Source organism: Agelaius tricolor, unplaced genomic scaffold, assembly GCF_023055355.1.
Source record: "Agelaius tricolor isolate 1412-34295 unplaced genomic scaffold, bAgeTri1.0.p SCAF_72, whole genome shotgun sequence".
In the NCBI taxonomy this organism is placed as follows: domain Eukaryota; kingdom Metazoa; phylum Chordata; class Aves; order Passeriformes; family Icteridae; genus Agelaius; species Agelaius tricolor.
This window is the reverse complement of record NW_027269332.1, coordinates 345,616-372,463: the sequence shown is the minus strand read 5'-3', so window position 1 is coordinate 372,463 and position 26,848 is coordinate 345,616. Positions and strand designations below refer to the sequence as shown.

General features: G+C 39.9%; 1 protein-coding gene across 28 annotated transcripts in view; it reads left to right on the top strand.

Annotated features, from left to right (window-relative positions):
* Positions 1-25,848, top strand: part of C2CD5 (C2 calcium dependent domain containing 5) — a 54,351-nt gene extending 28,503 nt beyond the window's left edge. For 9 of the 28 annotated variants that reach the window (XM_071417969.1, XM_071417966.1, XM_071417965.1 and 6 more), the window contains 17 exons: positions 5,725-5,839; positions 7,540-7,728; positions 9,339-9,530; positions 10,779-10,965; positions 11,949-12,113; positions 12,442-12,582; positions 14,272-14,335; positions 15,974-16,035; positions 16,498-16,596; positions 16,994-17,083; positions 17,298-17,385; positions 18,407-18,493; positions 20,132-20,182; positions 21,195-21,296; positions 22,099-22,289; positions 23,589-23,735; positions 24,411-25,848. In XM_071417969.1, coding sequence (XP_071274070.1) covers positions 5,725-5,839; positions 7,540-7,728; positions 9,339-9,530; positions 10,779-10,965; positions 11,949-12,113; positions 12,442-12,582; positions 14,272-14,335; positions 15,974-16,035; positions 16,498-16,596; positions 16,994-17,083; positions 17,298-17,385; positions 18,407-18,493; positions 20,132-20,182; positions 21,195-21,296; positions 22,099-22,289; positions 23,589-23,735; positions 24,411-24,542 — 2,102 coding nt within the window. In that variant the 3' untranslated portion in view covers positions 24,543-25,848. The remainder of the gene's footprint in view (positions 1-5,724; positions 5,840-7,539; positions 7,729-9,338; positions 9,531-10,778; positions 10,966-11,948; positions 12,114-12,441; positions 12,583-14,271; positions 14,336-15,973; positions 16,036-16,497; positions 16,597-16,993; positions 17,084-17,297; positions 17,386-18,406; positions 18,494-20,131; positions 20,183-21,194; positions 21,297-22,098; positions 22,290-23,588; positions 23,736-24,410) is intronic. The other 19 variants (XM_071417973.1, XM_071417968.1, XM_071417974.1 and 16 more) reach the window with 8 other exon arrangements.
* The last annotated feature ends 1,000 nt before the right edge of the window (positions 25,849-26,848 follow it).

Genomic DNA, 26,848 nt, shown 5'->3' with positions numbered 1-26,848 from the left:
TGGTTTCTTTTCTTTTAGGTCTGCACTAAATTATTACTGCTGCTTTCACATTATTACAAGATTTCTTTTCTTTAGATGATACATTTTTCAGCTTGTGCTCTTCCTATCAGACTTCCATCTACAATTAAAAGTTACAGCCACTGTTGTGGCTGTATTAAGCCATAAGTGGAACAACCCTTCTGCTTCTCCATCTTGGAGTATATTTTGGATTAATGCTATCACTCCCCAACAGTGAGCTGCCACAGAAAGGAATGACAAATGGAATTTTGTGTCTGGTTTCTCTTGGAGTCTTGGTGCTCATGTAGGGATGTGGCCTGACTGACCCAGTAGAAAACTGCCCTGCATGTGGAGGGGTTTGTGTTTAACCAGCCAGCCCAGGTCTCATCCTGTAAATGCAGTTGTAATCTGAGTGTTCTTAAAATTGTCTCTGAGTAATTGAGGAATTCCTTCCTTTCAAGCCCTGTTTTTCTCACTCAGCAGTGTGGGTTTGAGAGGTGAGGTGTGTGCTGCTCTGACTCCATCTGGCAGAGGAGCCCTGGCTATCAGGAGCATTTTGCAGGCTGGAGGTTTTATGTGGAGTTTACCTTTGTAAGCGCAAGTGCCTGCTCCCTTTGGGTGTGGTTACACTATTTCCTGCTAGTTTAGTGTATTCTAGTTTTCCTTTGATGTATCCCTACAATCTACTTCTTTTGCTTGCTATAACAAAGTTTTCATTTGTACATCTTTTAGTCTTAAAGATGAATATGGGGAGTAGTATTTCTAAACAAGGATGGAGTGGCTTGGAAACTGCTTTGAAAGTTTTAGGTTAATCTGCTGTAGATATAATTATTTGCTACCTGAATTTTGTGGCAATCTTTACAGACCAGAGGATTTGTGTTTCAGTACAGTTATTTAGTTGTTAAATGTTTTACAAAATTGATAATGTCACTGTTAATGGGATAACCAGAAAGGATTAAATAAAACTTCAAGGTCCAGAGAAGGTTCCTTATAAACCTAACAAAGGTGTCTGTTAAAAGGTGTCTGTCTGGGTTGTTAAAAAACCCAACCAGCCAAAGCTACAGAAAAATACCACACATCTTTCTGATAAGCTGTTAGTAGGTTTTTAATTAAGATGATGTAAAAATCAGGGAATATTGAATGTGTGGATAATGGCTTTGCCTAGTGAAAGATTCAGAGATTGAGTTTGAAAGAATATTCACCTCCATTGCCATTTTTGAAACAACAGAACAATGACTCATTTATAGATGGTGAAAATTTTCCTCAGATTGTTGTCCTCCTCCTGTGAGAGTATTGTGTTATACATGTAAATATTTCCTAAATGAAACAATGTAAAATTGGTTGAAATGAATCAGACAGTCCCTACTTTGGAGCAATTTCCTCAGGCTGTCTAAGGATTCAGCTTTAAGGATACAGCAGCTCTTGGGTATGAACAGTGTCATCAAGAGGCCATTCTTCTTAATCTGTCTTCAGTTTCAAAAATCTATATGGACCAGCAAAATGCTGCTTCTGGCTAAATCTTGAAAGAACCTGTGCAAGTGAACCTCTAGCAGATAACTTGGGAAAACTTCTGAATCAGAAAGTGGTAGTGTCTAGGTGGAAGATATATAGAGGATATTGTCCCCTGGATAGGGCAGCTCAAGCTTGTATTCTAAGGGCGATGGGTGACTTGATGGTGGATAGAGTTAGCTCAAAGAACATTCCAGGCACAGAAGTGCTGGTTGTAAAACTGCTGAATGAAATCTGTTTGGAAAGTTGCAGTTGGAGGAGGCTTGAGTAGGCACGATTTTTATAGAACACTGTACTTTTGACAGCATTGTTTCTCAAGTCCTCAACCATAGAAACAGTGTGCTTTGCTTCCACTTGGTTATAAATGTCCTGCCAATTTGGAAACATTAATGCAGTAAGTTTAGTGTTCAGCCTTTGGTTTCCCACAAAGGGGACATAATTAGCAGTGGAATTTCCTGCAAACCTTTCTGCTTCAAGTTGTAGAGAACCCTTGGTCCAAAGGACTGGGTACATTTGCTAGAAAAGCTTGTGACTGAGTGCTCTGTATGCTTGCCTTCTTGCTTCCACCTAGAATCCAGGGCCATTACTTTCTGTAACCATTTCAGTGAGCTGCCATAGTTTTCAGTCTGTACTGTCACCTGATCCAAGCATGCGCCAAAGTACCCACCGTTTCTGGCTCCTGTCTGCTGAATCTGCTTTGCAAACCCTCGGCTCTTGAGCTTTTGCCTCAGCCAAACAACCAACAGGCACTCCATGGAGTGTGCTGGACACATGCCATCCTGCTTCCCTAACTCCTCTGATTGTTTATCGGAATCCTTAGCTTTACTAAACTTGTAACTGCTCCGACAGCATCCCCATGTGAAATTGTGTGGCTCATGTGTCAAAAAAGGCTGCTTGTGAAAATATTTGTCAGAAGAATATGAATGCTACACATTGCACTGCATTCAGTGTTTCGTATCAACCTATTATTGCGATGTCATGGTGTTTGATTTTAATTGTAGACAATTATTTTGTGTTTTAATACGCAAAGGTAAGTTATGTAAACTGAATGTACAGTATTTATATATAAAGATAAGAATTATTTTTTGGCCTCTTTCTGGAAGAAAAAATAGTCAAATATCTTAAGCAGAGGTCACAGTCTTCTTTACAACAATTGTTTCTGCATGACTCTTATAGAAATATTTGTTCTTGTACGATAAGAAATTGTTGGATTCTTTGAAAGATATTGGGACTGATCCTGTTAACACTAAAGACAATGCTTCTTACCTCTCAAAAGAATGAAAATGATCCATTATATTTCTGTAGTTAATAGTTTTGTTAGTGAGGATATTGAACAGATTCTTAGAATAAAGGGTTAAATGTTGTTTTAGCAAGACACAGTGTTGAGCAACTTCACAGCAGTCTGTTTGCCATAATGGTAAGGTGTCCTTGTAGATGTTAGGTAAGAAAATTAAGTCTCTTAAGTTCAATAATTTAAACTATAGTTTTTTGTGGAGGAAAGCTAAATGTTTGCATAGAATTTGGGACCCGTCACTATTTCTAGCTTTTATGTTCACTTTAAGGATCCCTATTTCCTTTCAACATCTCATTCCATTTCAGTTTTCACTGTGGCTACATTCCTTTTCAATGTCATTCTTGTCTTTATCACTCTTTCCTTTATTTCACAGCACTTGGTGTTCATCCTCAGTCACTTCACCTGTTGTTACTCTCAAGTCCTCATCATGACTTCACATTTTGTTGCACTTTGACTTTGAATGCCACTGGTGATAAGTAGAAGCAGTTTGTACCAGATGGAACCAAAAGGTGTAAAAAGTCATAGTTTTGAAAATTGGCACTTTTTTGTCTAGAAAAAAGGGCATTTCTTCTTTGCAGGTGTTTTTCTGTGAAGTACAAGAATTTGTGTGTCTGTGTAGGCAGTGTTTATAGCCAGCTGCCTGTGACCCTGTCTCATTGAGCAGGTGTTTTTCTGCATGGTCAGAGAACCACTTTTGCTGCTACTTACACTTTTCATGTATAAGGAGAAACACATTGCTTATCAAAACAATCTCTGGCCCATGACTGGAGGGGAGAGGAGGAACTGCTGCCAAGATCCATGTCCATGTCACCAAAAAGAGTTAAAAAGAGCTTTGACACAGAATGTGCTTGTGCTCTCACATCCTCCATGCACTCTGAATTTGTCAGATGTTGTGGCCTGGCCTTACAATCCCTTTCCAGAGATCATCCCTTGGTTCAGCCAGCCCTGCTGCTTTCCCTGCTGGCATCAGAGCAGCCTCTGTCCAGAGGGGTACCTGCAGAGAGAAGGCATCTCCCATTTTCTGCACCACAGGTGGTCCTGACAGCTGAGCTGGGGAGCTCCAGCCCTGTGTGTGCTGGATTATTTCTGTAGGAATCTCAGGAATTCCAAAGCTGGGAAGAGCAGGTGCTCCAGGAATCTGAGTCAGGATTGTTGAGTATCATCTTAAGCATTTATTGGCCCAGTCCCTGAGAGGATTTAAACAGTTTTTTCACCCTGAGAGTGAAGTGCAGCCCCTCAGGAGTCTGCCAGTAGTGCACTGAAACCTGCTAAAGTGACCTTGGATTACAGAACATGATTGATGCAGTTCATGGAAATCCCTTGCTTTGTGTCCTGACGTGTATATTTTTTTGTTCCTTGCAGAGAACATTCCTAAGAACTCTCACTGTAAGGTTTTTTCTGTTCAGTGTTTGTTTCTTAAAGCAAAGGCTGAATAAACTTTAGTCTGAGCTCCCAGGCTGCTGCTGGTCAGTGTAATGCTGTGAGTTACACAAGCAATGCCATCCAAAGTTAGGTATAATTGAATATACAGACCTCTGCTCTTCCTTGGAATTAGAAAATAATCAATAGTTCAGTTTAGAAAAATTAGAGCCCAGGTCTAAATGCAAAGTTGAGGTAAAGTCATGAATGAATACATCTTGCTTTACAATATTTCTGTTTCAATAACTTTTAAATTGTGTATATCTGCATCTTGCATTTTTGTTTGTCATGTTGTCAGAGAAGCAAGTGTATGATAATGTGGTTATCATACACTGTGTTGGTAAATATTCCTGGTAGTACAAAATTGGTTCCAAATAAATTCCAGGTTTTGACTTTGATATTTAAATTATGATTCAGCAAGGAGAACTCAGTAGCCAGAAGTTTGTATCTGTGCCAAGCTCAGTTAATTTCAGAGAAATTCCGTAAGAATCTCTCTACTCAGAACCCTTGGCAGTGATTGTTACTGGTTTTCCCTTTTTGTATCAACAATTAACACAGTTGCTAACTACATTCATTGCAGCAGGTAAGTTTTGAGAGAAGAAACATCTGACAAATTCTAGTTGTAAATTCAGTATTTGTTGGCTCCATGTGTAAAGAGCTTGTAAGACAAGAGCTTTAGTTGTGGGAATTAATTGCTGAGCAGTTAAAAAATTAATGGACTGCATGAACTTACTCTAGCAGCACACTCTTGTATTTTTGTATCTTGTAGTTTTCAAGAAAAGCAGGCAGGATATATTTAACATGTAACCTTGGGGACAATAAAGGTAATTCAAATCCATTCATGGGCATGGAGGGAAGGTGCAGTTTCCAGGATACTGACTCAAAAAGCACTGACAGCAAGCATCCTGTATTTCTTCACCTTGTAAATGTAGAAGTAGTTTCAAATCCTTATGGCTTCTCACAGCTAGAAGTGCCACAGAACTGTCTGCTTGATTAATGGTACAGCTTGGAACAAATATTTTCAAAGTCTGGTTAACAGAGAGAACTGCTTCCAGTAGGAAAACTTATTGAGGTTATTTCAGAGATAGCAAGTGCACAGCAATGTAAAATATAAGTTTACTACTAGAAATACTGTTTCATTACTGTTAGTTTTTCAGCATTACAGAGTATCTGATGTTACACACTGCTCTGGTGTTGTTGGAAGCTGAGGGTTGGGACTGAAAACAGGCAGAGACTGGAAGAGCACCTGCAGTATTTTAGTGTTACCTGTCGTATGGACAACAAGAATGCAGTGATCTGTGAGAGTCTGCTCACCTGGGGGAGAAACAAGATAATGAGTGAAAAAGTCCTGTTAGTGTGTCCTTGAAGTGGATAAATAGGAAGGAAAGAAAGTGTCCACATTGAAAGCACGTGCATATGAAAACCTCAGCTTTTCAGGTTAATTGCATGAAGCTTTTTGTCAGCCTGGTCCAGAATAGTGAACTGATTTATACTTTGTCTTTCAGATGAACCAGAGACACGAGATGCCTGGTGGGCAGAAATCAGACAAGAAATAAAATCCCATGCCAAGGCATTGGGTTGTCATGCTGTAGTGGGCTACAGTGAATCAACCAGCATTTGGTAAATCATGATGATGATTTGATTTTCAAAATGCCACAGAAAACGTATTTCATCATCAGTGGATTAAAAATTAACTATTCCAGTACAGATGTTGGTACTGTCTATTCTATAATTACTTCACAGAGTTTAAATGAGATTATGAAGTTTCAGTATTAGGCATTTTTGTATCTGTTTAGATCTGGGTTTTAAGTTTTTTCTAATGAATGTTACAATTTTTTTATTTTAAACTGAAGCTTACAATTCGTTTTGTGGTAAAAATATTAATTTATCCATTAAGCTTTCTAAACCTAATCTACCAAAATTATTAAGACTGTTCCTAAAAGTATATGTATTGAAGTTTCATTATTGGATAACAACTGGCAGACCAGAACTTAAGTGGAAAATTTCACATTTCAGGCCCAAAAAAAGCTTGTCCTGGAGCCAGGTTTGGCTGCTGATATTAAACAGAAAATTACTCTGGTTCACTATTTTAAATTGCATTTGGGAAGTAGCAAGCAAATTCAAACATCTGAATTTATTTTCTTTCAAGTTGATTTTGCCTAAATATTTTAAGGTAAAAGCACTAAAAATTTGCTTTTTTAAGGAGAGAAGTTGGAAAAGTTTTGGTTTACCATATTTTCCTCAATTACTCCATCACTGAGGGATGAACACAACAAAATGAAGCATTTATTCCTTTGCTTGTCAGTCTCCTGGTAAAAAGCATGAGTAGTTTGTATTCTTTTTCCTACCCTAACTATGGAGAAAGAATGTTGAGAGCACAGACAGGCAGTCAGGTATTGGGTTATTTGATGCTTGCATTTCTCTATAAGGAATTTAATGTGGTAGTGTTTGATTATTGATAAAATATTTATTGGAATTCCTATGCTGTATTGCCAGTTCAGCTTTATTCCATGCTCAAAGCACAAGCCTGTGTAAGTGCTGGTCTGCCAGACATATTATGTATGAAAAATTATTTTGGAAAAAGAAACAACAAAAAAAAACCCAAGTGTATCATTCTAGAAAATATGGGAAAGATTTTCTCTATTTTTTTTCCATATAGTACTTTCTACTGAATGCTAGAGGTTTGTTTTTTATTTAACAGCTTGAGAATTATTAAAGCTCTGTGGTTGTTCTGAGAGCTTGAACTCTGCTAAATCCTAAGTATGGTTGTTTACTTTACATGCAAAAATGTACCATTTTTGTAATTCTTCCTAGTAAAACTTTACTGTTTTGCCACTTCTTATCCTTCATAAGCACCTTTGTCAGTGTTGAGTTGTTGAAATTGAAAGTTCATTTTGAAAATTGAATGTTAATTAAGATGCTGGGGCTCTCAACTTCTCTTTTACTTTGGTAAAAAATTATGCCTTGGTTATTTTTTAATGTTTACTTGTTTTGCTGTAGTTCTTTGCACTGTTAAGCACAGAACTGAAAACCACACTTAAACCTGGTTAGCCTTTCTGTTGCCATATCATTTGTAACATGAGGCAAAGCTCTGGAGTCTTTCTGTGCAATCCTCCTTGGCCTTGTACTTAGGCAATGCTTATGGTTTAAACACCAGAAGAGGATTGTGAGTTCTAATGGTAAAATTGCACAAGTGCACAGAACTAGTGGTGATGTTGAGCCTCGCTGAGACTTGCAGTAGCCTTTGAATCTGATGATTTGCTATAAAAGCACCAGCAAGCAGTAGGAATTCACTGTGTTGTTGTTCTTTTCTCTTATAGTGAAGAGGTCTGTATTTTGTCCGCATCTGGCACAGCAGCTGTACTGAACCCTAGGTTCCTTCAGGATGGCACCATGGAAGGCTGTTTGGAACAAAGGTTGTCATGGCAGCCTGGCTTCTTTTCCATAGGGTCAGAGAAGGGAGAGGTTGATTTTTTTCCTCAGAGCCAAGATAGTTCTTCTCTATTAGGGTAGGTTACAGTGTTACAGTGCAGGATGCGGGACCAACCACTTTACTGCTTTTCACTAACAACAACCACCACAGGAGTAATGGAGCTCTGCACCCAATTAGATACTCTGTTTTTATTTCTAACAGTCTCAATAAGGTAACACGTTTGACTACTAACACAGACCATAACTCGGGTTTTTCCTTCGCTGCTCTTCAGGTCTCTTTTCTCTATTTTGTATTGCACCATAAAAAATGACAGATGTTTGATAACTTAGATGAGCCAAAAGTGACTGTGTCTGTAATGTGTGTATATCTGCTCCATTAAATACTATTAATGTGTGGGAGGTAAAGCAGCTTGGTTATTAAACAAATATGATGCCAGGTTTTTCCAAAATAGGTATGTGTTTGTTGAAGTTGATGAACAAAATCATGAAACTGAAGGCCAAACATGAAGTTTCCCTTTGTCTCTGCTCTTGCAAATAGAATTTGAAGAATGAGCATTGCCATGAAGTTATTTTTGGGGAAAAAGAGTTTAATTAATGCTTATTGGTAATTTATTATGTATTCATCAGGATAGTCATCAAATATTTCAAGGGATAATTATAGTTGTAAACAAGGCTATTGATTACACTTTAGCACTTGCATTGCTTTTTCCATAATAAACCAGTCAACATGGTTTATTTAGAATGTATTGTTCTTTTACTTTGTTAGCAGAAGACCATTGTCTTCTGGTGTAGACAGAGTTTTAAAAACTGTAGCCAGAACTAAAATACTTGGTTTTGTAGTCACTATGATGGAGAGAAAGAAATATCATGTTTGTAATATAAAGAAAATACCACTTTTGCAAAACCTGTATTTTGGTGCTACTAAGAGTCATGGCATGGATTAGAAGTGCCAGAGGGAGGTAAAACAGGTAAACAGACAAAGCTCATGCTCAAGACTAAATCTGTTTGCCAAAGTCTTATAATAACTAATGTTCCAAATCTGACAGACTTGCTTAAGCACCTCTGCAAAATCCCTGAGAAGAATTGTTGATGTGAAGCAGAATCCATTGGCAGGGATGCAGCTGGCCTGTGGTTTCCCTGTTCATATTTTTATAGTGCTCATTCCTGGGTATTCCTCATGGGGGGGAGAGACTGTGTTATAAGGAAATAATTCATTTTACCTTATTGTGCTGCTTCTCAGAAGGATGATTGGATTGTTGTTTGTATTCTGCTCTTATGGGGTTTTGGGCACAATAAGAAAAAGAGAATTTTTGGTGTGTTTGGTACAGCAAATTCTGTGTGCAACTGTTGTATCATGGATTATATTTGGAAGCTACACTGCTTCAAGCCAGTTCAGTGATGTTACAGGTTTTTATGAATTGCTGGTCACTGAATGTCCTTTTTCTCAATCCCTGCATAAGAAGTTTCAATGCAAGTTTATTGATGGCATTTTAGCAAGCAGTGTGCAGCCTTTCCTTCTTGTGGTTGGTTTACTGTAATACTTGTCACACTGGTGTAATGGAGCAGAGTTCAGTTGTGGTGGATGATTTGAGTGGGTCTCTGTAGGTGTTTATTCACATGTGCACTTTCTGAGCATGGTTAACAAGATGCAGATGTTTTAAGCTTTCTCTCCATAATGTATTTTTAGGATTGAAGAAGCTTCACCACCAGGTTGTGGATTTTGCCATATCCCATATGATGAATTGAACATGCCCTTTCCTGCTCACCTCACTTACTGTTACAACTGCAGGAAGCAAAAAGTTCCTGATGTCCTTTTCACCACAATTGACCTTCCTGTAGAGGCAATAGTTGTTGGGAAGGGATGTCTTATTCAAGCCAGGTATCTGTCTAAATACTTCCTTAGTCTAGTAAAGTTTTGGAGACCTCTGAAAGAATTCCTGTTGCTAAGATCCAACGTGTCATCAAACCTTATAGAACATACAATTGTCATGTGTTCTTAAATAACATTTCTCTCTGAAAGTATCACTGCCCTGGTGTGAATTTCAGCTTGTAGGACTAAACCCAAAGAGGGGAAGATGATTAACATATAGTCACAGATGGGATTGCTATGATCTGCTTTGTTACTTTCAGATCAATATAACTAATGCTTTAGCTGTGAGGGCACTTGGATCTGGTTTGGTTTTGGGATTTTTTTCTTCCTTCCAATGTGTGTCTTGAATAACTGTATTAATAGGAATCTTAAAAGTTCTACCACTAGAAATTACAGTAGCAATTTTCTGTACTTGTGCCTGAAATGTTTGAGGCTTGCAGCAAGAGAAGCAGATGTTTGCATGGGAGCTCTTACTAGAAGAAAAGCTGAAAATAGAAATTTTCAGATGGCACTGTCTCAAGGAGTTCTTGTAAAGAGCTGGCATGTTATTGTACTGCTGCAGCAATCAGAGGAATTGGGAAGAAGCTGCCCTAGGTTATGCAGTGAGGAGGGAATTGCAGATGGTCCAGGCATTGGGAAGAAGCTGCCCTAGGTTATGCAGTGAGGAGGGAATTGCAGATGGTCCAGGCATTGGAAAGAAGCTCCCCTAGGCTCTCCAGTGAGGAGGGAATTGCAGATCGTCCAGGCATTGGAAAGAAGCTCCCCTAGGCTATCCAGTGAGGGGGGAATTGCAGATCGTCCAGGCATTGGGAAGAAGCTGCCCTAGGTTATCCAGTGAGGAGGGAATTGCAGATGGTCCAGGCATTGGAAAGAAGCTCCCCTAGGCTCTCCAGTGAGGAGGGAATTGCAGATCGTCCAGGCATTGGAAAGAAGCTCCCCTAGGCTATCCAGTGAGGGGGGAATTGCAGATGGTCCAGGAACTGGAAAGAAGCTCCCCTAGGCTCTCCAGTGAGGAGGGAATTGCAGATGGTCCAGGCATTGGGAAGAAGCTGCACTAGGTTATCCAGTGAGGAAGGAATTGCAGATGGTCCAGGCATTGGGAAGAAACTGCCCTAGGCTCTCCAGTGAGGAGGAATTGCAGATGGTCCAGGCATTGGGAAGAAGCTCCCCTAGGCTATCCAGTGGAGGAGGAATTGCAGTGGCCCCTCTGAGCCTCCCCAGATCCATCAGAGCTCTGTCTGTGCTCTCCTGTTCCAGGCTGTGCCGGCTGAAGAAGAAAGCTCAGGCTGAGGCGAATGCCACCTCCATCAGCAACCTCCTGCCCTTCATGGAGTATGAAGTGCACACACAGCTGATGAACAAACTCAAGCTGAGGGGAATGAATGCCCTCTTTGGGCTGAGAATTCAGATCACTGTGGGGGAGAACATGCTGATGGGCTTGGCAGTAAGTACCGCTGGGATCCTGGGGCCGTTCTGCTCTCTTACAGTATTTTTTCAGGAAGACATGCAAGTGTTGTGGGATTCAGAGTAATCAGACATGTTAAAATGTCATTTTAAGAGCAAGTATCTTAATTATTGTAAAATCAGGGCAGACTTGTCTTTCATAAGCAGCAGAAGAAGATTGGAATAGCTTGAAAATGGTAAAAGACAAGATGATTAAAAAGGGGATGAGAGGAAAAGAAACGTCAAACAGTTAATTGGAACAAATTGTAGAAAAATGATGGTATTCCTTAAAGGTCCTGTCAAAGAGATCCCTGTTCTTCAAATTGAATTTGCAGTTCCATGACAAATAAAGGTCAGTTAAGCCTGTCAGGAAATCTTTTGGTTATTTGGCGACAAGGGGAAGTTCTGTTACCTCTTCTTTGATGGAACTGAAGAAATAAATTATAGATTTGAGAAAGTCAAGAGAGGTTCATTAACAATATTTTCTAACCCCATTCTTTCCTGCTAGATTAGAATAGTGAATATGCTGCTTCTTCCTGCATCAGGGCATGCTTGGGTAATTCTGGCTGCCATCTTCTTTTGTCTTTCATGATCTGTTTCCTGAAAATAGAAATAGGGTTGTCACAACCTCACTCATGCTGTAAATGGTTTGGCCAAATTTTAGATCTTCAAAAACTCGAAAAAACTGTTTGCTTATGCAAAACAGACTGGGACAGAGGCTTTAATTTTTAGTTTGTTTGGAATTTTCAGGCAAGTTTCAGAGTTCCACCATGAAAAATGGAAAAGAGGGAGTTTTCTAAAAGAATAATGAAGTTTCTTCATAAGTGAGCAGAAGAGAAAGATCCATTTGTTTATTTACAAGAGATGCTGCTGTAATTTGCATGTTACAATGCTGTTCTAGCACAAGCATTACAGAAAGTTTATATGAAAATATTAGGAATTCATGCTCATATACTTGTCTTTTTCTTTGTGACTTTGTAAAAGTCTGCAACAGGTGTGTATTTAGCAGCTCTGCCAACACCTGGAGGCATTCAGATTGCTGGCAAGACTCCAAATGATGGCACCTATGAGCAGCACATATCCCATATGCAAAAGAAAATAAATGATACAATAGCAAAGAACAAGGAGCTTTATGAGATTAATCCTCCAGTAAGTAAATCTTTGATTCTTAAAAAATAAAGCATGCTGATTCAAATATATGCACTGTATATCCATTTTTTCTTACTGAGTCATTTGGAACAGAAGTTTATTTACAAATAGAGATACAGACTTGTTTCACTGGATTTTGGAGAGCTGCTGGGATTTTCAGATCCCTTTGCCACATAGCCAAATCACTGTGGTATTATTTAGATGTGTTTCTCAGTAGAATGATTTTCAGAATGATCTGATTCTTAGAATTGTTATTCTAACAACTTGTAGAGAGTTGAATTTTTTTTAAGCTGGGCAGAACATCTGTTAATTTTTACATTCTTTTTAGGAGTTACCTGAAGAAATTATTGGGTCTCCCATTCCAGAGCCAAGACAACGTTCCAGGCTATTGAGATCTCAGTCAGAAAGCTCTGATGAAGTTACAGAGCTTGACCTTTCACATGGGAAGAAGGATGCTTTTGTCTTGGAGGTGATGAACATTTGCACTACTCATGTTCCTACTTTTCTTCTCCTGAAATATATATTTAAAAATTTTTTCTTACTCATCTCCAAGAACAGTTCCTAGCTTGTGTATGGATTTTTCCCTTTTGTATCAATAGAATAAGTGAAGTACTACATTTTGCTTTGTCTCTCTTTTCCTGACTCTATTTGCTTAAAGCACAGCTCTGTCTACAGACTATTTGCAGAAAGATTGCCCTGCTCTTCATGAATATGTAGCAGTCTCTAGATTAATAATTAGGAGCTGTTAAGAAATGTTCTTCTGCTTGCTTCAAGCAGCAGATCAGACTAATCAAAAACTCAAGATCTATTTTCACAAACACTGATGTTCTGTGTTGCCACACTTTATATCTAGCAGATAAAAAGATTGTATTTTCTTCCTGCTTCAAAGCTCTTACTGTTGTAGATGAACATTCAGAATTATTAGTTTCCAGAATGGGATGCATTCAAAGCATTCAAAAAACTGCATGTGCCAAGAGAGCACATAAAAGATTTTCTGAATTTCAGCTATTGCTTTTCATAATTTAAGAATTCACAACTTGTGACAATACCTTCCAGTTCTTTCTACAGCTGCAACCAGAAAGAGCAACACCTGCAGATAAATAAAGGGTGTGGATTTCTGTCACCTCTCTCTTCACTGAACTCAAAGACACAATTGAACATTGTCTGTTTTGAAGTCTTGAATACTCCAGCAAGTGTTTACAAAGGGCTGGAGTTCAGTCATCCTGTAGATACAGACAGTACAAGTGCCTGTCACTGACTAAAATCCACTTCCAAATACAGCCTGCAATTGCAGCCTGAGGTGCATCTAAGGCTTTGTTCATCTTCACAAATCACCATCCTCATGGAAAATAATCTGGAAGAAAGGTGGTGGATAGGAAGAATGAGGCAGCACTATAACAGGAGTTTGTTTGAGAACAGGAGTATGAAAGGAGAGTGAAAAATAACAGGTTGGGAGAGTTTGGGATAATAAATATAGATTGGTTGGTGCTTTTGCAAAAAGGGTCGAATACCTTTGTAAAAAAACAGGATTTTTGCAAGGCATTTATAGAAAAAATTACTTTTTATCTGTGGAGTTATTTACTACTGTCTTATTTGAGAAATTTGGTTTATGATTAATTGGATATCAGAAACAATATCCCAGAAGATTTAGTTGAACTCCTGACCAAGCTTTGAAGAGTGAAATCATTGTTCACTGGAGCTATGTAAGAAAAAGTAGTAAAAATTTCATTGTGATGAGGATGTGCTGAAAGAGGCTGAGATGCAGTTATGAGAGCTAAAGATACCTGGGTTGGTTTTGTATAGTTTTTGAGTTGTTTTTTGAAGGAAAGAAAAAGACAACCCCTTTTACATGGAGTTGGGAGAAGGAGACCCATTACTTGACAGAAAACCCTTCAATACTGAAGCTAAATTATAAACCATTTCTAAAACACTTGATAAGGAAATGTTGGCAGTTACTGGTAAATGTGGATCTCTTGCAGGTCAGTAAGACAGGATGAATGTAAAGGCACACCAGAATATTTACAGCAGGCAGCAGGGCTCTCAGTCTGATCTGAAATAGGAGTGTTAAAGGTTGAATGGAATGCAGGTTATTTGATTTCTTTTGGAAGCTTCCTACTGGCACAGCAATGTGATTTTCTCAATTATTCCCTTTTTGCAGATTGATGACACAGATGCAATGGAAGATGTGCATTCTTTACTGACAGATGTTCCACCACCTTCTGGTATAGTTACAACCATATTTTTCTCATTTATACTGTAGGCTGCAAAATGACAAAATTTGACTAGTTTTATTAAAAATTACTTTAAAAGTTCCAAGACAACTGACAATATTGCTGTTTCTGCAGATTTTTAGACTGAATTACAGATTTCAGGGTAATGAAAGTAGAATGGAGAACTAATGGCCTGGTATCCGTTGTCTTTATGCTATTTATTGTTGTATAGATATGTCATACCTTTCCCAGCAGAACTGCTGGATCTGGATAAGAGGCAAATGTAGGTGTCCATTATTGGAAATGGCTCTGGACATTTGATTTGTCCTTGTCCTTCCTCTTGTCATTGTGAATTTCCCTGTGTTTCTTCTGAGAAAGTCCTGGTTTCCTTCCTAATAACTGATACCAGTGTTAATCCTGTCAAGCTCAGAACTGCCCTTGTATTATCTGTTACTATCACCCAGGCTTTTATTCCTCACTGATTATCCACTTCTGCTGCAGTTGATTTTACTGCCCTAAATTAAGGCCATCAGCCATCATCTTGTTTTATCCTCTTCTGCATGTAAGTCATGAATGTGTTTGAAGCACAAAATCCAAAATTACAGATGTGTTCACGGTGTGCGTGAAGCATTTTTGTCCCTCTTTTCCTAGTCTTCCATTTGCACTTCATTTGGTAGTGCTTCACTGTTAGTTGGTGAGGGACTGGGGGTGCTTCAGCTGCTCTGGCTGGGCAGTGACACCCACACCCCTACACTGAGGAGAGCAGCAGGAGCAGTCACCCCAGCACCTCATCACTCGGAGGTTAAAGAGAGTTCTCTGGTAGTGGAGTAAGTTGGTGCTTCAGTGTCAATGAGCTCTTTGATCTTTGGCCTCTTCTGTGCTTTATAGGAATCCTTCTTTTTCACTTGCCTTTTGTTCAGTATCTCCTTCAGACACTTGTTCAAGACAAACAAACAGGGCACTGGTTTTCTGCTGTTGTGGAAAACTCTGCTACACTGCTGTAAAAAGAAAAGCATGGTTTCTGCTCTCATGTTATTGTTTCTGCATATCCTTTCTAAATCTTATTTGATTCTTCAACAGAATTCTTGCTTTTGATGTTCTGGAAGACAGTCCATTAATATTTATACCCTCTGCAAGCTGCCACACAATTTCTTTTCTAGCTCATTTTGTGTTTTTACATAGGCCCTACCAGACTGGGCTCTTTTCTGCCTATTTAACTCTATCTTCAGGATTTCAGAATCACTGACTTGCTGTTAATAACTTCTTTTACTCTGCTGTTTAGTCATTATAATTCTGTTTTTTCATTTGCAAGCAGTCACTACTGTAGTTCCTTTACAGCCTTTACTGTGCTCTCCATTAAAGGTTGGCTTTTTAGCTTTTCATATCACACCTTTTTTAAAAATTTCCTCGTTTGTGCATAGTTTATCTAATAGAAATAGGTGGAGCAGTTGTGGATTTGGGGTGTTGGCTCCTCCTACAAGAATTCTGTATTTGTTTTTTGAATGTTGATCTCATTTCTGGTTAAATACTCAATATTCAAAACCACAGGAGGGAAAATACTTGCAAAGCCTTGTCACATGTTTCCTTTACGAGTATTTTTATATCACAGTGTATAAAATAGATTTTTTTTCACAAATATTTTCTTCACAGGATTCTACAGTTGCAACACAGAAATTATGCCTGGTATAAATAACTGGACACCGGAAATTCAAGTAAGGTTATTCAAAATTGAAACTTTGGCTAAATTGTGTTGAAATGTGCTGTAGTCATTTAAATATATATTTTGAAAGCTAAATGCAAAGGACACCCTTGTGACAGAAATAAAAGTAGTATTTTGGTAAGAACAATAAGGTATGAGAACCTGGGCTTTTGTCTGTTTGTTTTTTTTTTTTAACGCTGTCATGTAACAAATAACCTAATACAGAAATATGAAAGTAATTACAGTAAATTTGAACTTCAAGGGTTTGGCTTTGTGAAAGGTTTGGCTAGGTTTGAAGCCCCTTAAAGGGAACAGGTTGACTGTGTTGCTTAGCTAACTTATTTTGTTACTTATTGAACATAAATATTAACATATTTTACATTATTTTCCTTCTCTATGAATTTGGGTTTAAGACAGTGGATGAAATATATTTGCATATGTTGGCAAAAAATCCCCATGTTTGTTTCTAATTCAGATGTTCACAGCAGTTAGAGTGTCCAGATTAAGCAACATTAACCCAACAAATCAAACACTCAATAAGAACTTTAATGATCTCTGTGAGAATCTGCTGAAGGTAAGAATCTTATTTCAAATACTTTTTATGTGTTCAAATGGGGGCCAGGGAAAATTCAGCTGTACTGAAATTAACATGTGCCTCATAATTTTGAAAATAGACTGCAGTGTCTGTAATTAGCTGTGTAAAGATAGGTTCAGCCTGTTTTAGTATGTTAGGGAATTCCAGAGCTTGTGGAACCTGGAGGAGTCCTTTGACTAGCAGGATACTGGAGAAATAGAATCAGCTCCACAGGAAATTGCATTCTGTCCTGACTTCACAAATTTAATTCTTCTGCAAGAAAAAATTAACATCATGAGATGACTTCTGCTATGAAGAGAGTTTTGATCCCTAATTTCTCTGACATAAACCACCCCTTTTCCCTGAGTAACACGGAATGATCTCCTGTCTCCAACAGAGTTTGTATTTCAAGCTGCGCTCCATGGTCCCCTGCTGCCTTTGCCACGTCAACTTCACCGTGGCTCTGCCAGAGGATGAGCTGGTTCAGGTGAGGGAATTGCTGCCTCCAGGCACAGCCCTAGGTGCTGCTTGCTGCTCAGGGTAGCCTGGGCTAGGATTTCATTTACTGCTATGGCTGCTGAATTCTTCTGTGGCTTTTTCCTGGTGTGTTTCTATGCAGAGAACTGCTTGTTTGCAAAATTATTTTTCAGATTGCACAAGAGATGAACTTACCTAATATGCCAAGTATTTCTGATTTGCAGATTGCAGTCACAGCTGTTGCCATTACATATGACAAAAACCAAGCACTACAAGCCAACAAAGCACCTACAGAAAAATCACAGCAAAGAGGTAAATATTGTGAGGCATCTTTCCTTTTTTATCCCCAGTGCCTAATGAGTCCGGATTTTAATTTCAGTTACACGTACAGATCACAGACCACAGAATATTCTGAGTTGAAAGGGACCCACAAGGATCATCAAGTTCAAATATACATATTTTTCAGAGAGGGTCTTTCAACACATGGAGGTTTTTAGAGCTCATGTACTTGACCTCCAGCAGGATGACTTATCAAGTATTACATATTTAATAATCCACAAATTTATGGTACTTCTGTCTATGATACTAATTTGATTAAAAGGTTGGTGTAACAGATGACATTTCTGTTGTATTTTGGAACATGTGTAAATCATCATCATCAGGGAATACTTGTTCTTATAAGTATAAATTTTGTCTGTACTAGAAGGACGTGGAAAATAAAGTATTTGTAATACTTTTAAAAAACCCCAACCTTCTGCAAACCCTTAGGCAGGTCAGTAATAGTTTTGGAGTTCAGTGAAGCACATGGAGGGGATGGAATAGACTGCTGTGGTCTGCATAGGGCACCTTGCTAGTGAAGCACCAGCTGATGCTGGAAATGCAAGTGTGCAGTCTGCAGGGGGGATTCAGACAGAGCTCTGAGCACACTCAGCTTTCAGACTGGAATTAGATAGTAGAACAGAGCCACATGTTTCTAAAACATTAGTTATAGCTGATATATATACTGTATTCTTCAGTACAGTGAAGTGTTTCCTTGCATGTGAAATAAGTGCTAACTTTTATTGTAATAGCTGACAAAGATCCAACTGCAGAATCAAAATAAAAATGCATGAATGGCCTTCATTTTTCTCCTAAAAACCTCAAATCCTCTTCAGTGGAACACCAGCTCTGTTCAGTGTTGCAGCTGGATTTGTTTCTGCAGAACTGCATCACTTTATGCACATGCTGAAAATAGCTGTTCAAGTCAGACCTGACTGAACTGACCTTGCTTGTAATTACTGGCAAATCTTATTTTGGGGGTAATTATCAGTTGGCCATGTTTTCTTTGTTGAAGCATCTACAGACAATGAAGAACAGCTGCAATTTCCCTTGGAACTTTCCTCTGATCCCCTTTCTTCTCAGCCATTCTCTCCAGCTAAAGGTGAGTTAAGGGGAAGAATATACAGCTGTTGTTTTTTATGGATTTTGGGTTCTGCTCTTTCATAGTTGTAGAGGCTTTAAAAAATCTGTACTTCACAGGCTTTAAATGTGCTTTGCTGCCTAAGCATAAAGGGTGTATTTACTCCTGTTGTGAAATTTTTTGAGAGTCACAGAAGATGGCTTGGCTGATCATTCTGTCTATATTTCCTGTCTTTGCATTTAGAATATTGAGGATGCTGCAAGCCACTGGGTGTTGGGTGTCATCTGACATAACTATCAATTAGATAATAATTAGCCTTGTCCCATACTGTAAATGGCCTTCCATATAAAGTACCTCCGTGTTTTCTCAGCCTCACAGAATTAATCTCATTGTTTTCATGATGGGAAATACTTTATCTGCCAGATACCGATTGCATGCAAATTTCCTTTAAGTGAAAGGAGCCTAACCTTGTATAGTAAATAATCTGTACAGTGCTGCACACTGTAGCTGTTAAACAGCTGCTTTATTTTACCTGAGATAGAGCTGTGTTTCAAGAATGGCTGTCACAGTTCTATGACTGCTTTAAAAATTCAGTTCATTGAAATCAGCTGTCTTTAATGCCTTCTCCCTTGTTGGGTTATCTACCAAAATGGTTACTGAGAGGAAATTAAATATCTGGGAATTATTGTAAATGTTTGAGCTCCCTTTTTGCCTGTTACTTCTTTTGTATAAAGAAGGGTGCCTTCCACACTTACTTGTAGTTTCAGAGGCCAGATTAATTTCAGCAAAAAGATTTTTATTGTTTGGGTTTTTTTAATGCTTAACTTTAAATTTGCTGCATTTTTTATTTTCGAAAAGAGAAGCTACCCAGGGATTTCTGTTGGTGTCTGCAGCCATTGCTGGGCTGGGCTGTGTGTGCTGGGCACTGACCAGAGGAGGGCAGCCTGTTCCCATGGACCCCTTTTCCTCTGTTCTCCACATCCCATATCGTGCTGCAGGCAGGGCAGTTCAGCCTGAAAACTGTTCCATCTATCATTCCTTCACAACCTCGTTGTAGTTACATTTGCTTAAAAGGTTATTTCATATGTTTTTACTTTTCTGTAGGATTGTTTTAAAAATCCTGGTTTACAGTCTTATACAGTAGTGACCTTTGATGAGTAAACATATTAAAATTGCAAGGTAGATTTAGTAAAGTGAATTATTTACACTAACTCTGTTATCACAGTACACAGGTTACGATATAGAGGGTGGGGTTTTTTCATACTTGACTCAAAAAATCTTTTTAAGGGTCACAGAATTGTGGAGTAGTTTGGGTTGGAAGGGACCTTAAATCCCATCCCAATCCAGCCCTGCCATGGCAGGGACACCTCCCACTGTCCCAGGTGCTCCAGCCCCAGTGTCCAGCCTGGCCTTGGGCACTGCCAGGGATCCAGGGGCAGCCACAGCTGCTCTGGGCACCTGTGCCAGGGCCTGCCACCCTCACAGCCAGGAATTTCATCCAAATATCCCATCCCAACCCCCTCTCTGTCAGTGTGAAGCCATTCCCTCTGTCCTGTCACTCCAGACCCTTGGAAATAGCCCCTCCCATCTTTTTGGAAGCTGTTTTCCTGTAACTCTGCTGAATAGATGATCTGAACACAATTAATTTTGTTTTGTTAGAAGCCCTGGAGGGTGCAAGTTCCCACACAGGTATTCCTGCTGCTCAGAGAGGTGAGTTTCCTTAATTTAGCCATCTTCCAGAACAGAATGAGCATTCCTGGGATATTGGTATACTCTTTTTGGATGTGTCTTACTCCAGGAAGTGTTTACTACTTAACTGAGAGTGCATGCTCTGGTGTGGCTTAATGAGATCCTAATATTTTGATGTGATTTTTCATTATGAAGTTAGATTTGTAATAATGACAGCCTCTCTGTCAGGTACATTGATGTAACTTGATGTGACAGACAATGAGTCCCTGCTCAGAGAGCTGTTTTGCTTGTGTTAATTTGAAGTTAGCATGTGTTCCTCCCGTTTCTTCAGGATAATGAAGAAACGGTGTTTGCAAACCCCCCCCTTTTTTTTAAAGATGTGCAAACACCCCTGCAACTAATAGCAAAAGTCATAGCAGAAACAACTCTTACTTCTCATTGTAATGATGGTGGGAGGGTGTTGGAGGGAGGATGTTGGGGCAAGGAAGACTGTTCTGTAAGGAAGACTCATTTGTGTTAAAAACAGAGGTGTTGTTTCAGTTTGTGACTCTTACCCTCATCACCAAAGGTTTTTCTTTTTTCACTCTGTAGCAGGTTAGTTATTGATAAAGACATTTGGGAAATTTAAATCCTGATCAGCAGCTCTTTGTAAGGGAAAAAAAGCAATGAAAATTAAAAAAGGCTTAAATAAAGTTTAAAAAGCCATAACTTACAGCCTAAATTGAGATGATAAAAAAACCTAATCTAGCATAAGTCCTTAATGACTGTATTTGCATGTTTTTTCAGTGCTGAAGTCCCACTCAGGCAGTTGGTTCAGAGCTGGGACACCACCAGAAATGGGTACTCTGGTTTGGACAAGTCCAAGCCTAGCCTGTAACTTTTGCTCTTAGCCAGACCTGCACACGGATGGTTGTTCTCTCTCAGACAGGGAGCATTGCCTCCTCAAAAAGGAGCACTGGGATGAGCAAGAGACATCATCCATATATTTTTTTTCTGTTTTTTTTTTCTTTTGTTTTTCTGTCTGTGTTTCCAGCAACGTCAGTTGATTACAGTTCCTTTGCAGACAGATGCAACAGCTGGATAGAGCTCATTAAACTGAAAGCTCAGACCATAAGGCGCGGATCAATTAAGACAAGTAGGCGGCTGTTTCTACCACGTTCTGATAATCTGAGACATATCTCTGATTTCCCAGTGGTGACTTAGTGGAGTGCCCTGCCCAGCAGGAGCATTGCAGATCACGTGTGAGGGTGAAAACTGCTGGCATTGTCCTGTAACCTCACGTAGGGTTGATAAACTGTAGCATAAAAAGCAAAATAAAGTCTTGCTGTAATTAGTTCTCCATTCATGTGTACGCCTACTAATTGTATAACATCCACTGCATGGATGTAGGTGTATGTATGATCTTGGAAAATTGGGGGTGAGAAACAGGAAGCAATCACCAAGGGGACAGTCAAGGCAATGGTCACTAAATTAGCAAGTGGTGAGTTGGTTTTCAGTAGTTCTTTGGCCACAGGTCTGACTATCTTGCTTAAATTAGCAGAGATTAATACCTGTTTTAATGGAAAATGCTGCACTGGGGAAACACAACAACTTTCACACTTCCTATAATTTGTTCTTCCAGCAGAATACATGTTTCAAAATGTTGGCACTTTTTCCTTTACCTTCACATTATAACTGATGGTTGTGTGTGCAGCTGCTCGCCTCAATGTTTTCCTTTCGCAGGAATGCCACTCTTTCAATAAATGCCATTCCAGCTTCTTGTCTCCTTTTGCATGCTTTGCATGATGATTTCCTTTCTCACGTATGTGGCTGAGCATCACAGGCAGCTGAATGTTGTCACCAAGCTATTTGGAAAACCATAAAGAGGAGTTTTTGTGTTTTGAGGAACGCTGGTGGATCTTGATAGTTATTTTCTGCTGGTTTTTCCCATTTTTCAGCTACTTCCCTTGAAAAAGCAAGTCCATTGGCTGAGGGGTACCTGAGGCACCGTTCTGTCCCGTCGGGCACCAATTCCACTGTCTCAGTTGTTAAGATGACTCCTCTTTCCTTCCTCCCTGGGGCGAAAATAACCAAGTACCTTGGGATAATCAACATGTTTTTTATTCGAGAAACCACTTCTTTGCGTGAGGTGAGCTGCGTGGCAGGGATGCCTTTTGTGCCAGGGAACAATTTCTTGTTATTTGTAAGAATCAGAGGTTTGAGTTGAGGTGTGGCACAGCCAGGGAGTAGAGTTGGTGTCACCTGGGGGAAGGTGCTGAGTGCAGAACCAATTCCTTTGTGCTGCTCTTGTCACAGAGCACATGAAGCCATTTTCTGTTTGGCACCGTTAGGAAGGGGTTAGTTAACAATTGCCACTGCTGTTGATTTGGGTAGAACACTAAACCAGTGAGTTCTTAAACAGAACTCTGTGGAAAAAATGTGTCTTTGACCAGCAGTGGTAGAAGTTGGGATCATTTGAACCCAAATTAAATGCTAAAGAAAAAAAATAAGTCATCTGTTCTTCTCTCATTTAGCAAGCTCAGTGAGGAAGGTTCACAGTGTATTTGGTTAATTCTTTGGTTAATATAACATTGCCTATATCATAGATAATGTTGTGCTGATTTTTAACATTACATTCTGTACATTCTCTGTAACCAAACTTTGTGTGTTGAGCATCAAAAATTCCACCATGAGTCTGTGACCATACAACCAGCTTAGAGGTGAGGTTCAAACCCTGAGCTCCATTCTGCATTGGGAAAACAGACAATCCTCTGAGCATGTCAAAATGCAAGCCATGTTCCTTTTAATTTTCCTGTCCTTTGGGGAAGTAGCTGTATCTTTGCTTTTGGCCACAGAAGGAGAGTGTACCTCTTGCCTGGCTTGTCAGTGCTGAAGAGTTTGCTAGTTTTTCCTAATTACAAATTGCTGAAATTACCCAGCAGATGTTAATAAAAATGATCAGTCTTCCTGAAAATAGGCTGTGAACTCTCTAGAGAAACTTGGATCAGACAAATGTTTTGTTGAGATCTTGCAAGTTACTTTTAACCTCCCCTTTTAACTTGAGAAATCCATGTGTGAAAAGGACAATCCATGTGTGAGAAATCCATGTGTGTTTTCAAAAGGATGTCAGAGCAGGAAAATGGTCACAGGATATTGCTGGACTAAGTGCAGATTCTGTAGGTACAAATTCCGTAGCTGAAGAGCTTTGGTACCTGTGACAGCAGATCCCAACAAGGATTCATTCCATCTTGTCCTGTCACCCCAGGCCCGTGTGAATGGTCTCTCTCCATCTGATTTGTGACTGTGACCCTTCAAACACAAATGGCTTTTAAGTTCTCCATGCCATGTGGGATTCACTGGGTGTTTCAGCTGATAGATATGTAAGAGAAGTACTCAGCATCTTGTAGCCAGACCCAATGCCATAGGTGATGTCTTTTTTCCATTCTAGGAGGGTGGTGTCAGTGGGTTCCTGCACGCTTTCATTGCTGAAGTGTTTGCCATGGTGAGGGCCCACGTTGCAGCTCTGGGAGGGAATGCAGTTGTGTCATACATAATGAAGCAGTGTGTTTTCATGGAGAACCCAAACAAAAACCAGGTACTTTGGGGTGTGAAGTGACAAATGGTGTTTTGGTTACTATGATACAAATATGCATTTTATGTCTTAAAAAACCAGCAGTGCTGTAAAGCTAGAGCTGCACAACATTTCATGATATCTTGGATTATGTTTGAAGAATCCAAGAGTGTTCTTGTATTTACACAAAATTATGAGGATGTTTCATAAATATCCAGATAAATGAAAGAACCAAGCTTGCTAGAATAAGTAAATTGCAGGAGACAGTTGCACAGTAGTGCAGAACTTACTTGGTATTTCTGATGTTGCCGTGTAGGATTTCCATCCTAACTCCATGTAAAAGTACCTGGAGTTGCTGATGTAAAATGCTCCATTTTGTACATAAAGGGACAAACCTTGATTTGTGAAGACAATAGCAGAATATTTAGTAAATTAAGTATGTTCAAAACAGTAGGGAAAGCAGGTACAGATATGCAGGTATTTCACTGCGGTGGTCTCCAGGGATCCATCTGCGTGTTTGGTAGCACACAAGGGAGCATATAGGAAAGAAAGTGGCACGGGTTTCCTCAGCAGTAAATTGTAGTAATTTGTCCTTCTCCAGACAGGCCCCTGTTGATTTTTCTGTGCAGCTGTAGTTGGCAGCTATGAGCAAGCAGAGAATCTGTGTCGGTGTGGTGACGGGGCACTGTCCTTTTGCAGGCCCAGTGTCTGATCAATGTCAGTGGGGACGCTGTCATCTTTGTCCGCGAGTCGGAGCTGGAGGTGCTGCCCGCGCCGCCTCCTGCGGCTGCGGCCCAGCCCGCGGGCTCTGCTGGGGACGTCACCACGTGAGGGCACAGCGCCTGCCCTGCTCTCTGCTCCTCAGAGGCTCACTGCACATGGGGCAGTCTTCAGGTGTGCATCTTCAATGTCAGTGTCTCTCCATGGATTCACAGCCAAACTCCAGGACAATCACTCTTCTTTTGTTGTCGTGTGACTGAGGTAAGTCAGAGCAGGAGCTGGCAGCTGAGCTCTGGTTCTTCATTACTGTTCCTGGCCTCTGTGAAACCAGGCAGCAGCTGAAGCACTCACAGGACAACGTGCATTACAATAGCAGCCATCTCATGGAACTGTGGAAGGAAGGAAGGGAAAATTCTGTTCCATTTTTGAGCTGTTTGGGGGGACCATGCTAAGTTGTCATTCAGAACCATTTCTGAGTGTGAGTGTTGTCTGTCTGTCTCAGGTCAGGGTGGGAGGGAGGTGCCTGAGAAGTCTGGGTTGGAAAGCTTTGATGAAGAAGGGAGACATTTGTGTGCAGGCCAAGGAAACATGGGCTGGACTCTGAAATTCCTTTACATCATGGAGTGTGGAGAGAAAAAGCAGTACCAAAAAGTTCCAGTTTGAATTTTGCTCATTGACAGTATTTTTTCTTAATTTGTTGTTGTTTTTATATTTGGGAGCTGGGGGGTGTTGTTTCTTTAATTGTTTTTTATAAGGTGCCAGACCACAATGCTGTGATCCTGGGCATCCCTGTCGTGGGACAAAATACTCCCTGACCACAACAAAGAGTTCCAGTGTGTGTCTGGTGCTAATACAAGATGTTCACTTCAGTATTGACAAAGCAGGCCTTTTTCTTATTTAAGACTTTGGGAAAGAATTGTCCTGAGGTTGATTTTTCTAAGGCAGGATCTGTTTCAAGGATGACATAAACAGTCCCCCAAAAATGAGTTGTGCAGAGGTTATCCTGCAGCCTCCTTCCTGTTTGAATGCCTGGCTAATTGGAGATTGATTTGTGTGTGTGACACTGGTTCCACTGGGGTCTTTTTGTTCTTTTCCAGTGCTGTGGCTGGGAAATAAGGGTACTGCAAAGACAGGAAATTTGTCATTTCCAGTAAAAGTCTGAAAGGTGATGATACTCTATTGTAAAAAAAAAAAAAAAACAAAAAAACCCACAACAAAAAACCTTTGATTTGAAGATGCATTCTTGCTTAATTCTGACAACATTGTACATGGAACTTGAACAAAGATGTAAACTTGAATGTAAATATTCTGTTTAGAGTTGAAATTAAGCAATGGCATGATTATTTGTTAAAACTAATTATTTCATTGTAAATGAGCATGAAAATCATTCTTGCACAATAAATATCTTTATAAAATTCACTGTCTAAATGTATGTGCTTGAGGTAAGTGTGTTAGCTGGATGTACTAAAGGTGTCCCAACCCCATTCCTCTCAGAGGAATCTTTTCTGTACAGCATGTTACAGCCTGGGCTGAGAATTGTGTCCTGGGCTGCAAAGAGAGCCTACAGGAAAGGTGGAGAGAAACTATTCCCAAGGGCCTGGGGTGAAGGACAGGGGGAATGGCTTCACACTGACAGGGAGGGGGTTGGGAATGCGACACTGGGCAGGAATTCCTCCCTGTGAGGGTGGCAGGCCCTGGCACAGGTGCCAGAGCAGCCGTGGCTGCCCCTGGATCGCTGGGAGGGTTTGAGTGAGGCTGGATGGAGCTGACAGCAGCCTGGGACAGGGGACGGGGTCCACTCCCAACATGCACCCAACAACCTCCTCAGCACCTCCCCTCTCCTCCCCACAGAGGAACTTCTAAAGCTGCTCCAACCCAACCCATGCTGTGATCCTGTAATTCTGATATGTTGGGCGTTAATTATCCTTTGTATTTGAAGTGTGTGAATTTGGCCCTTTCCAGAACACATCATGACACAGTTAAATCATCTTGCTAAATCCTGTAGCCCTTGCAGCCAAAGCTGCCATTAATTAATTTGCCTGTAAATAGCTGCAGTTCTTGATTGTTTTGCAAGGCAAATCTTGTTTCCCTTTGAAGCTAGTGGCAGAATGTGAGTAACTTCAAAAGGTCTTGGAGTGGCACAAAAAGTTGTGTGCAGCATGAGTATTCAGCATGAAATATCCGCAGTGGCACACTCTGTAGTAGCTGGTTTTGATTATTTCCCTTCTGAGGGGTGGTGGTTGCTTCTATGGAAGTATCAATGCCATCTTTTCATTTCCAGCTGTGTAAATGTCACAGCTTCCTCTAGTGGGTTTCTGTAGACACAGAGGAGCTTTCTTATCTAGAAATTTTAATTCTTCTCCAATTATTATTCTAGAAGTGACAGACACAGGTTTTAACATGCAGAGTCACAAAGT